At 34.3% G+C, this 13,596-nt stretch overlaps 1 protein-coding gene across 3 annotated transcripts in view; it reads right to left on the bottom strand.

Moving 5' to 3' along the window:
- The window catches only part of LOC124232959 (phospholipid-transporting ATPase IA), a 220,917-nt gene that overhangs the window by 112,386 nt on the left and 94,935 nt on the right, over window positions 1-13,596 (bottom strand). For all 3 annotated transcript variants that reach the window (XM_046649924.1, XM_046649923.1, XM_046649925.1), the window contains 4 exons: window positions 7,698-7,770; window positions 5,380-5,485; window positions 4,012-4,094; window positions 1,542-1,591 (listed from right to left, as the gene is read on the bottom strand). In XM_046649924.1, coding sequence (XP_046505880.1) covers window positions 1,542-1,591; window positions 4,012-4,094; window positions 5,380-5,485; window positions 7,698-7,770 — 312 coding nt within the window. The remainder of the gene's footprint in view (window positions 1-1,541; window positions 1,592-4,011; window positions 4,095-5,379; window positions 5,486-7,697; window positions 7,771-13,596) is intronic.

The raw sequence follows: 13,596 nt of genomic DNA, 5'->3' as shown, positions 1-13,596 counted from the left end.
GGCCCCCTACATCCAATTGCCTGTCTCTGGCACCTTAATTGTATACCCCACAGGCACCTAAAACTGAACAATTCAAACATATCACCCTCTGCATTTATTCCTATATCTGCCATCTGTGTAAATAGTATCTCTATCCACCCAAGTGTTCATGTCACGGACCGTAACCACTTCCTCTTTCCTCCTTCCACATCCAATCCATCCCAAAGTCCCCAGACATTCCCTCCAAAAGGTATCCAGATTCTATCAACTTCACTTTACTTTCTCTACCATCATCCTACTCTAAACCACTAATGTCTTTCACAAAGACTATTTTAATAACATCATGTTCACTTTTCTCACTTTCAAGCTTAAGCTTACCCCCATCAGAGCATCCTGAAAGAGCTTAAACTCCTAACCTTGGTTTATTTTTCTTCATGGTATTAACACTTAGCATAGTGCTCCTAAGTGTATGTTAATAAACAAACATATCCAAATGCTAACTGATATACTATCTGTAAGATATTACAGACATAATACAAGCAGGCTTAGAAAAAACAGTCACTTTGACATGATAAAAAAGAGATGGGGGATACACTTTGGGAATACTCTCTTACAGTTAATCACCTTACTTCTTTTTATGCATTTTCCCTTGAGCCTTTCAGTGCATACAAGTAAAGAAAACAGTGCCTAAATGGTAAAGTTAACAGACCCCATTACTTTTGATATTAACCACTGGCATGTGGTCACTCGCAACCAAGACAGCCACTAAAGTTGGCACAGAAAAGGAAATACCTTTTCTAGTCAGCATACAGGTTTGCCTTATGCAGGAGAAAGTTCAAGAAAAAAGACAGTCACTTATTTCCTTGAATATCAGCGTTACCTCCTGGCTGTGGCCTTGAAGATATTTTTAAGTGTCCCGTGAATGGTGATGCAATCTTTAAAGACCCTCCTGTCTGTAGCTAAGGCCTATCTGCCCCTAGAATGTAGGTTAGTTGGGTAACTACATAATCACAGGGGAATAAAAAGCCAAAAAAGGCCTTTATTATTTCACCCTAAGAAACAAAGTAAGGAGGATAATCTCTTTGCTTTCTGCTGTTTTCTACTAGATGGTAACTGATTTTATACCTAATAGGGAGATGGATATGGCTTCAAAAATCTCAAAGACAATTAGATACAATGAGCAGATAATTAGAATGGTGGGTTCCTCACTCTGATTCATCTAACTCCACATAAATCTTGGCACCTCTAAGTATAGCAATGTTTTCAGATCACTAGCCATAAGACTCCCAGGACTATACCCCATAGTTGTGATACAGATAGTTGTGTTCACAAATATTTTTACACTGCCTCCAGGAGTCATGCTGTGTGACACTCTGAAGAGAGCTGGTTATAATCTATCTACAGCTATGACAATTAAAAACTGTACTGAAGATTTTAATATTTTGCTTAAATAAATTTAGTTAAATAAAAATAAAGCACACTTTCTACTAATTTAAAAGGGAAAAAATAAAAATAAATAGAAATTTATCTCATACACACAAATCACAGAGCAGATGTTTTACCTGGTGAACTCCAGGACATTGAGCAATTCGTATCTTTCTTCTTGCCCCAGCTAAGAAGAAAAGGAATACATGATTACACAAAGCTGAAGTATCTCTGGCTTCTTGGAAATAAACCTCAGTCATGAAGTTTTAATGTAAAAATGTCAACACAAACAAATCGTCCTTTCTGAAATACATCATCTTTAATTGAACTTACTAACTTTCAGATTAAGATGGAACACTGGACATACACATTTCCTTTCTGTCCTTCCCAAAGCCCCACTAAAACTACCGTAAACACTTAAAAAGAAAGAAAGAAACTCATAATAGCAGGAAGATAAGAGATAATAGCACCAAAAATTTGGAAGCTAGAAAACAGATCAATGAGTGCTATCTTTCTTAGCAGATACAAGAAGGGTAAATGCTACAGCAGCCATGAGAAAAGCTGAGAATCAACCCAGTTTGTACCACATAATCCTTAAAAGGCTTAAGGAAGTGAAATACCAGACAGCTCTAGAATTGTGAGGTAAAGGAAGGCCCTAAAATGGGGAGGACTGGGTAAAAGCTACTTGAAAAGCAGCTCTCAGCACTGGCCCTTCCTGCATACTGGCAGAAGAGCAGAGGTTTTGCTCTATAAACAGTAAGGCAGAGGATTTTTCACCTAGAAGTTGACTGGCACAGTTGAAGAAATGGCCTGGTATCATATTTATATGAAACGCTCGGCCCCAATACCCCAACCTGCTCAGCTCCCTACATTCTGGCAGTGAGATCTTTCTTGGCAGAAACTGGAAGATCACTCTCTGGGGAATCCAACAAGCCCCAGAGAAGCCCTAAGGGTTCAGACACAAGAAGGATGTCTTAAGGAAAGAAGTGCCGACTGACAGATCATCTGCTGTGACTTATGACAAAAGTGACTAAAAAGGTATAGGAACAATTAGTAACAGGTAGAAAGAAAATTAAGTAATTGAAAAAAAGATGAGGGATTTATCTTTACGCAATAAAGGAAAAAATTATTTTCAGGAAATAATTTTATATCAGGAAACATAAAAATAAAAAATAAAATAATTACTGTATACAACAGTGTTCAGCTACGAATACTGGTACAGGTGTAATAACACAAACACTAAACAATGATCTCTTAATGAGATACGACTTATATACGATAAAGTACCTAGACTTTAAACGTCTAGTTCAGTGAGAATTGTAGAGTTTGACAAAGGTATACTTGGTTTAACCGCCACCCAGATGCAGACCCAGAACATGCCCATCACCCCATAAATTCCTTTATGCCATTTTCCATTCAATCTTCTCCCTGACCCCGAGGCAACCACTGTTCTGAATTCTATGAGGACAAATCACTTTGTCTGATCTCGAGCTGCCTATAAATGAAATTAAAGAGTATGCCCTCCTTTGTGTCTAGTTTTTTTTGTTCAACATAATGTTTTTGTGACTTATCCATGCTGTTGATGAGTCAAAAATTCCTTCCTTATTATCATTTAGATATTCCATTGTACGAGTTCATCATGATTTGTTTATCCAGTCTGCTACTGATGGACGTTTGGTTTCTTTCCAGTTTGGGGCTACTATGAATATTCCATTAGACATCTTTTTGTGGACATAAGCTTTCATTTCTCCTGGGTAACTACGAGTACAATTACTGGGTTGGTTGCTTGTTTACCTGTTTTAGAAAACTCTACAAGGTTTTCCAAAGGGATTGCATGATTTTACACATTTACCAGCAATATACGGGTATTCCACTTGCCCTAATTCTCATTAACATTTGGTGCTGCCAATGTTTTTAACTTTAGCCTTTTTGGTGGGCAGGTAGTAACTCACTGTGATTTTAATTTGCATTTCCCTCATGACTAATGATGTTTTTTCATTGCTCATTGGCCATCCATATATCTTCTTTTGTGAAATGTTTGCTCAAGTTTTTCACTCATTTTAAAAATTGGGTCTGGGCTGGCCCTGTGGTGTAGTGGGTAAGTTTGGTGTGCTCTGCTTTGGCGGCCTAGGTTTGTGAGTTTGGATCCCGGGTGTGGACCTACACCACTTGTCAGTCATGCTGAAGTGGCGACCCACAAACAAAACAGAAGAAGATTGGTACAGATGCTAGTTCAGGGCTAATCTTCCTCAGGAAAAAAAAAAAAAATTGGATCTGAATACTTGTTTAACCAAAAATTGTACATAATTATATAATATTGGGAAGGGACGGTGAGTTGAGAGAAATCCTCATTTAACATAATAGTCAGTAGATATGCCTAAAATTGAAAAATCAAAACATGTATCATTAATAACATATTTTTGGAAAATATGAAATGTATAAATGCCTAAAGAAATAGCTAAAAGAACAGAAAGTGGTTGCTTCTGGAGAGGGGAACTGGCATAGGGAATCTCTATTTTATTATGAGCCTTTTGGTATTATTTTATCTTTGAAGCTATGCGTATGTATTATTTTGATGAAAAAGAGACTTGGAAATAAATAACTTACTGAATCTATAATCACTGAGTCAGGCGTTCTTCCAGTGAAAACAAAATTCAATTGTTTTGCTGCTCTGACCAATGCTCCCTCATCTGTTTTAGGAAAACAGGTGAAAGCAAATACATGGTGAAAAAAAATTATCTCAAATGCAAGAGAAATACGTTATTGTAATATAATTTTCTGTTTAATTTTAAAAGAATTAAAATTCTTTTTATTCTGGCCCTTGTGATAGAAATCTATTTCTTTTTAAATTATATGACAATGCCAAAGGAATGAGTAGAATAATCTTAAGGATCTGAGACAAGCGTATAGACTTCAGAGTCCTATTTCTGATGATGAACTCTCACTGTTAGTCACGCACACCTAAGAAGGAAAATTTAAATGTACCCCTTGGTCCAGCATATTTTCTAGAACCCTTTCTCAAAATGAGTAACACAAAATTGCCTTCTTACATTTTATGCTTTTCCTGCGAAAATGGTGAATGTAGAAAAACTAATACTACTAATTGAGGGTTCAATTTAAATGGATATAAACGAATTGATGCTTTATTTTATTATATTATTTACTTTCATTGCTATGCTATATCAAACTTTCTCGTTGCTGAGGGTAGGATGTGAGATAAGAAAATATTCATATAGTTTCTATCCTAACAATAGGAGATGTAACATTTCGTTTAGGAATTTGGTCTATTTTACAAGCTCAGCAGGCGCTGTTTAGAATACACTTTAAAACACTCACAACAAAGTTCTCCAAAGTGTTTCCTCTTTCCTAAAAACTTACAATCATCAAATTGACTATTTATCCCATTTTACATTGAAAATAGGTCTAAAATTAAGCTTAAGTATTAAATATTGATAACTATGCTAATATATATTTTTTGGAATCCCTTCAAATGTGAAAACTTTCCTTATCCAAATAAATACACGACAAGCTCCTTGATTATCATTTCCAAAAGAGAAAAGCAAAATTGGTGCTCTCAAATGGACACTATTCAGGCAAATAGATCTTCCTTTTCCTGTCTGCTTATGTGTAAAACCAGTTTCTGACTAATAGGTTATTCTTAATTATTTATAAAGAAGGGAGAACTTACTATGTACATATAAAAAAGTACTTTTTACTTGTGAGAATTTTGTTATTCAAATTTCCATGTTATTTACGTCATATACCCAAAATTACATATACAAAGTTATGTATTTTAACATACATATATTTAATGCTGAAAGCCAAGTTTTTTGTAATTAGTAAATAAAATTTTTTATCTAAGAAACATAACTTGGTCATTTTACTTTTTTCAAATTAAATAGATTTTTTTCTAGACAATCTCAAATTTCAGAGCAATTTATACCAAAAAATACATCACAACTGCTTCATTTGTACCTGGAGATGATGCCTGATAAATAATCTTATCACCTTCTCGCTCTGGTACCGCCGTGTGACAAACTGCCATCATTGTAAGAAATTCACATATTATAGGTGCAGTTGGCTGTAAGAAATAAGCACATAATTTAGCCCTTTTCATTTAAACATTTTGACACTAATGATAGCAATATTACTTCATGTCTATCTTTTAAGAGTATAGATGTTAAGCCTTGAGGGTGTGAGGTTATAGTCAACTAGGAAGTCCACATCTATTATGGAGAAAATATTTTAAACTAAAGTTATTCCTTCTTGAACTCTATCATTCATTTTCTAAACATTTATGCAGGACAACTTTGTGCTGTCAAACAGAAATAGTATAGTGCAAAGGCAGATATGGTTGAATCCTGTCCTCAGAAGACAGGAGAGAAATTCTAAAGTGTTCATTTACCTGGTTCTAGGTCTGATCAGATTTAAATTTTAGGCATCTGATCTCATTGTGGATCCACTGCTTTGGGTTGGGGTGACGATGGCAGGGGATTCCTCTCTAACGCTTCGTCCTCCTTCTCTCCCAGAATGCCAGCCTTAACGTGATATATTTTTTACTGAATAAAAAAGAACTGATTGAACAATTCCTATGTACAATGGACTCTTACAGCCTGAGGAGGACATAAGAGTAGATCCTTTCTGCAAGTAGCTTAGAGTATATAGGAGAAAAGAAGCCAGATCTTCTAAATTAAACATCTTCCTGTATGGCTCCTGATGAAGAGAAATGTCAATTAATAAAGAAAAAATATTCCACTATGCTTTTGGACTTTAAAAACAAAAAAGAATGAAGCGATTGGAAAGGTAAATCAGAATATTATTTGAAAAATCTGAGTTCAGGCTAAAACAATAGATAAAACAGACATGGTTCCTAGGATGTGAAGCTTAGACTTGCGGGGAAGACAGAACACAAATAAACACACAAGAATGATGTATTTATAGTGCAAAAAGGGCTATAAAGGAGAGAATGTGCAACTGTCATGTAATGCAATTTGGGTCAGTCTGTGGTTGTTCTCAAGAGAACGTGATATTTAAGCTGATGAGGTTTCAATCTTATGAACGACTGAGCAAAGAGTCTTCCATCAAGAAGAAATCAGATATGACTGAAAAGGTCCTGAAGAAGGAAAGAAAAGAATGAAGTGTGTTTGAGAAAATAAAAGAAAGCCAGTGTGGCCTGAAGAGAAAGAAAAGGCAAGTAGCTTCAACTGAGGTTAGCGACTTAAGCAGGGGCTAGATCACGTAACTTTATAAGTTAAGAAGGAAGCCAGAAAATGGTTTTAAACCAGGAAGTGATGGGACTTAACTTTCATTTGCATCTTTCCAGTCACCATATGCAACCGGAGGGGAGTAAAAATGGAAACAAGGAGACTAGTTAGCGTGCTATTATGGTAATTCTCATGGGGGATGCTGATAGTCTGGATCAGAGAAGCGGAAGTGAGAACGAAGTGAAGACGACATTTCAGGATATATTAAGAAGTCAGTCTTGACAAGGGCTTGGTGATTCTTTATAGACCTAGTGGTGGAGGGAAAGGAGGTATCAAAAGCAACCCTTAAGTTCTTAGAAAGAGTAATTTGATAGGTGATGGTGCAATTTACTGAACCTGAGAACACATGAGGGAAGAGGTGGTCTAGTCTAGTGAATCTTGAACCTAATATTTTGTTGAAGGCTTTCTTAACAAAAACGAACACAAAAATACCCATCAGAACACATTGCCAGGCCCCTGGCCAGCGGCACAGGTGATAAATTTATCTATACTAGAGAGGCAGCATGTTTTAGGGTAATGATTATAAGTTCAAGTTTTGACATATGGAGATCAAACCAATTGTGAGAAAAAGTTCTGGATCTCGGAGACCATATCACTGGATCTGATGGAATTTTAATAAGTGTCAGTAACTTCACAAGTGGAATGTTCACATTGGGTGGCAGATGTCTGAAGTTCTCATTGTATAGATTTGGTACTGGCCTATAATTCTGAGCAGGTAATTCATTTCTACAGATATTTTGGAAACTGTTAATAGTAAATTGTTTCATACAAATAGAGTTCGATAATTATTTAATATAAAACATCTTAAAAAGAGAGAATATTGATTGATACTAAAACAAATTTCTAACAATGATAAATTTATATTGGCCAAGTAAAAAGGATTCAGCAATAACAGATTTTGATAACTATTAAAAATGATCGTGAAACTAAAAAGAAAGTAATATATAAATACATAAACATGGAAGATAATTCAGAGAAACACTCAGTTTTTATTAATTAATGAAAAGATAATGGTTTTATGTTGCTTACATGATTATTTTGGAGGTTTTCCAGCAATGATGAATCACTAAATGTTTTTTCATCTCCAAACTGTGAGCTCTGCCTAAAGGGGAAAAGAAATGAGGCAAACCTGGTTCATTTATACAAGTCTACTGATCTATTTGAAACTTGCTTTTTAAATTAATCATTATGCCTGTAAACCCTTAATAGATTAAATGTAATTTAGTCTGCATTCCCAAATAAGACATCATAGATTCATGATTCAATCATAAATTTGTTTTTAAGCATTCTAATATGTGACAGATTTTTGCAGCACAATGAAAAATAGTATCTTATAGTTCATTTTCCTGGAGCAAAATTATATTGTAGCCACATGAAATTTAAACAATTAATTTAAAAAATGTAATAAAACTGCTAAAATACCTGGAATTGAATTTCTTCTACTTCCAAATTTTTTTAAGCTTTTAGAATTTTGAGGACTAACAAAGTTATTATAAAAATTATTCTTTTACTTTAGCCTATGAGAAATCTTCATTGTATTAACACTACATAATTAGCATATTAAATACAAAAATATGAATAAACCGTTTACATATTTTATCAACATCTATCACTAACAAATATCTAATATATTTATGTACATATCACATTTGTTCTGTATAATTAAGGAGAACAAATCATAAAGGTGTACGGGATTTTTTGTGTTGTGGGAACACCCAGATCAGCAAACACATTATGTATTCCATATGAAATAAACAGAATTGCCTCCTTAATCTAGCTATTATTAATCTCATGGCCATGCAATTTAATATCAAAATGTTGAGATTCAGTGGAAGAACAAGGAGCATTTCAGCAGGAATGTCAAACCCAAAAGGTATACTTTGCAATTCTCAGTGAAAATATATGCATGTAAGCTTCTGTGCATAGAAGAAAATTTCAGAATTAATTCACCGAGGAAAAAATAATGTGTCCAAAACTAAATAACTGCAATCCAGAAAGCTTTTAATCACAATTTTTACAGGTTACAAAGGGTAATATTAATGCCAATGTGTCAAATATCAAGAGTTTCACATTTTAAAGTCAGTAGCTTGAATGGAAGGAGAAAGCAAGGAAGAAAAAAAGAATTAGAAGTAATTGAACATACACAATATCGCCATTGAAATATATTTTTCCCATAAACAAAGGAGGAAGTTAGAATGTTTATAATAAAATATATCTTTATTCACATGTAGTTGTTCGGTCTATTAATTCTCAAAATTACAATATAATGCATCTTTATTTGCATGTAGTAGTTTAGAGTGCTCAAAATTTTCCTGGGAGACAGAATAAACACATTATTATTATTATTCCTCTTCCTCTAGCTTTAAAGATGGAGGGAAAAATCCAAGACCTTTTAAATGACTTATCAGTGGGGAGACGGAAAAAATCAGCATATTTCTCCTCCAAATACTATCACTGCTTAAAAATAGTTAATTATTTGAGGTGTCATAAAATCTCCCCATTTTTCAAATGTTTTCATTAATGGTTCTTAGTTATACTTTCCTACATATTTGTTAGATAAATTGAAACGTCGAGGAATATTCACAGTAACATCTTACATGTGGAGGTCTATTTTCTTTCCAAAGAATTCCAAACTAAAAGCCTTTATAAATCTGAAGACATGCCTTAATAATCTCACCAGTAATTCTTTCATTTCATAAGTCATGGTTACCATAATTGATATAACTTTCAAATGTATTTATAAGAAATAACACTGGATAAACAATTGAAATATTTACATGGACACAGTCCACCCTCCATGCACCCTTGAAGGTTTCCACCATGGATCATGGCTAAACAAGAATGCTTCTCCCAGAAAGTGGCTTTCTTCCCAAGATCATAAAAACCATAAAAAACTCATCTGCTGATCACATAGCCCAGGTCAGATAACTCAGGCAAGGCACTCTCATGACTCTTCTCTGAAATCTTACAAAACTTTTACTTTTAGTAAAAGTAAACAGATAAAATTAGGAAGCTCATGTCATTTCAAAATAAGAACCAACTATATTAAAAGCAAAAGTAATAGTTTAAACTGTTAGTTGACAAAACTACATGAATTTGCAAACTGCTCACAAGTAAAAATATAAGCAACATCTATATCTTGTTAAATTTTTCCATAGAAATTTTCAAGTGACACTTTGCTCACAAGGAGACAAAGAAATGATGATGTTTTGTAAGAAGCAATAAGGCAGAGACTGTAACAGTTAAAGAAGGAAGAAAAATGAGCTGTTAGCCCATGTCAGAAAACTTGCAGCTTCTTGCAGGCTGATTTAAAAGCTATGGAACATTGTAGATAATTATTTCTTGATCTTACAAAAATGAAGAATCCCCATAGCAATAAAGATTAAGAGAAAATTCAGAATGTATATGGCTTAATTAGTATTAGCTATTTTCATATATGACAGTATGGACTACCAATTTTTTTAAATTCAAAATTGGTATCAACAAGAAAGTCCTCAGAAGAAAAAAGAAAAATGTTGGATCCATACTTTTCACCTTAAACCAAAGAGGTTTCCACCTTGGATGAACAATTTAATAGAAGTATTCCAGATATGTGAAAATTTAAGAAATAACTTAGGGGTGGGAAAGGCTTAAGTATCATACATAATTCAGAAAACAAAACAAATAGACAAATTTGATTGCCCATATAGCTAAAACATTTCGTCATAGAAAAAACTACTGCAAGCAAAGTCAAAAGCCAAAGGCAAAACTGGGAGAAAAATATTTCCAACTCATATAATAAAAGTTAATTTCCATAAAATAAAAAGAACTCATGGAAATCAGTAAAAAAAAAAAAATCAACAATGGAGTAGAACAACAAGCAAAGGATATAAACACACAGTCCACAGAGAAGGAAATACAAGTGGCTTTAAATATAAGTTCAACCTTATCCCATAATGAGAGAAATGAAATTTAAATTTATCAATTTGGCAGAAATAAAGTTTGACAAACTCTGTGCTGTTGTGATTATGGAACAAGTTAAGTCATATATCACTGGTGAGAAGGAAAACTAGTATAACTTCCAAAAAGCGCAGTTGGGAAATTACTATCAAAATTTAAAATGCATCTATCTTTTGATCCAGTATTCTCAGTTCTAGGAAATTATGTTATCTATGGTACAAAATGCTGTATGTACAATTCATTCTTTGCAGCACATTTTTAATAGCAAAAGATAACCCAAGTTCTATCAGGGATGTTGCTTTAAAAAATTGTGGTACATCCACATAACAGAATACCACACAAAAAATGGGAAGCTTTTCATGGAATATTGACAAATCTCAAAAGAAAAGCTGATGCAGAACTTGTGTACAGTAGGCTTCACTTTTTGTAAAAACATGAAAGAAAAAAACACATGCATGTACATGTGGAGAGTAGACCTAGCAAGATACACCTGAAATTGGTTACAGCGGCTGCCCTCAGAAGCGGGGGAAATGGAGGGCTCTAAGACAGGGAGCTCTTTCCACCCTTTGAATTTATAACATGTTAATGTATTAAAAACTTAAAAAACAAGTCAGATTTAAATTAAAAATTAAAAACTGGAACAAAATCCACATCGGCCACATGAAATAAATACACACCCTACGTATAAACTAAATGCACACATTATATACATTTCTATGCTACACACATGCACACACGGGAAGACCACGGTGTGACTGCAAAGCACTGTTTCTTGAAAGGATCTGTACCTCCTGCTTTCGAATGGTGCTACTGGTTCCAAATCAAAATTCCTTAAAGGGAGATTTAATTTTCAGAGACGAATTTGTTATGCACAGTCAGGTCCAGTCAAGATCAAGAATTTAAGTAAGTGATTGAATTCAGTAATAATATTTTTGTTAGACACTGGTTTTGACCAAAGTAATGAGATCTGCTTTCTGCAGGGCTCAAAGTATTTCTGAAGGCAATTACAAAAGAAGAATTACAAAAACATTCTGTAAAACGGCTGCATCATTGGAATAAATAAATTACCTGTCAAAGTGACTACTTTGAAGACTAACACTAATTTGGATGTGTTAGATCTCATTATTATACAGTACACCTGGAAGAAAATTTTAGTGAGCCTAGCTGCTGCAGCAGAATAATACCACTTATTCCACACATAATTATAGACCAGAATAAAATGAGAAAATAAATAAGACCAGAAAAGAGTACTATCCACTGATATAATGATAATACTAAAAACCACAGTGAAATGATTAAGCATAGAACAATTTAAGGTAATCCTTCTGGAGAATCATGCTCACTAGCATTAACTTAAAAAAAAACCATTAGAAAGAATAATGTGGAACTATATTAAACAGTTAAGAAAAACAAATATGTTATCTGGGATTTGCTTCAAAATAATAGTGGGGGGAAGGTGTAGCTGAATTGAAACTGGTCTTGAGTGCATATTACTGAAGTAAGTAGATGGGTACATCTGTCTACTTTTGTTTATGCCAGAAATTTTCCATAACAAACATCAGAACAAGAAAAAAACAGTTGTGGAAGTACATAGATGTGGAAAATAATCATATCTTAGGGCTTCATGAATGCTGAGAATAAGCAGACTTTTTTTCTCCAATTGTAGATTTTTAATGGAAAAGAATTAATCTAGAAGGTTATATGTTAGCCGATGGTACTTGGCAATAACAAGAAAACCGTGCCAATTTTGGAGTAAGTGGCTACCGGTTGGGAGATGATTTTATCTCCATAAACTATGTATATTAATATATTTAAGCAACTAGAGCTATAGCCATCATCCAATTGTCTTCTTGTCAAGAGAGCATGTTTGAAAGGACTACCACATTACAAGTTTGCCTTCAAGTTGACTAAATGTAAAATAATCTAAATACATTTAAGTGTTAAATATCATGTGTTTTTTTAACTTGACATTTTTGTAGTGACTATGGTTCAAGTAGGACAGTAAAGTATAATATAATACAGGTCACAGGCTTTATATATGGAATTCAGTGAACTTCACATTGAAAGGTGAAGCTGCTGACAGATAGGAATGAATTTCCAGATTCTGGATTTACACAGTCACGATGCGGTCAGGTGCCTGGAGCACAGGATCCAACCAGGATCGTCTTTCCATCTTGGTTTCATTAGCAACATGAAATCAACTGGATGAGACCTGGGGGATGCCAAACCTATAAATGTGCAAAATTGTGCCCCTATGCTAACTTTTCTCAACTCAGTAAAATTTCACCTGCTCTTGCTACCTTAACAAGAAAGAACGAAAAATAAAATGACTGAAATAGCAAGGATATCTTGTGCTCTAAAAGCAGATTCTCTTTAAAGTTCTTTAAAGTCTATAGGACGTAGTGGGACTAGGCTGAGTGAGGTTTTAACTCGATCTTCCATGTTTACTGGTTGTACTCTTTAGGTCAAGTTATATATTAGCTTCTTTGCCTAAATTTCACCAGTTTCAAAATGGTCATGTCAATCATAACTCATTAAATACGTCATGAGGATTAAGTGAGACACACCAGAGCTAACACTCCCTCTGAGCTTGCTATGTCCAGACACTATTCTAAGCACTTTAAAAACAGAACTCACTTCATCTTCACAACCTCCCTGTGATGTCTACGTTGTACCAGATGAGGACAGGCAGGTAGAGAGATTACGTAACTTGTCCAAGGGCACCAGTAGGATCAGGGTGTGAACCTGGGTGTCAGAATCCAAAGTCTGCATCATGGCCGTTGCACAGGACCCAGGGCATAACAGAAGCTCAAGAGTATCTATATTCCTTCATCTTTTCAGGCCTACAGGTAACCATTTGATAGATGGGGAATCCAAGCATATATTTAAAATAAAGCTCACTTTATTACAAAGGTGGCAAAACCCTTCCCTAGTGTTTTATTGTTTTTAAATTAAATCATTAACATCTAAGTTTCTAAGCAACTGCAGG

Source organism: Equus quagga, unplaced genomic scaffold (genome assembly GCF_021613505.1).
Source record: "Equus quagga isolate Etosha38 unplaced genomic scaffold, UCLA_HA_Equagga_1.0 146_RagTag, whole genome shotgun sequence".
Lineage (NCBI taxonomy): Eukaryota > Metazoa > Chordata > Mammalia > Perissodactyla > Equidae > Equus > Equus quagga.
Note: the sequence above shows the minus strand (reverse complement) of the source record. Positions and strands in the feature narration are given on the sequence as shown.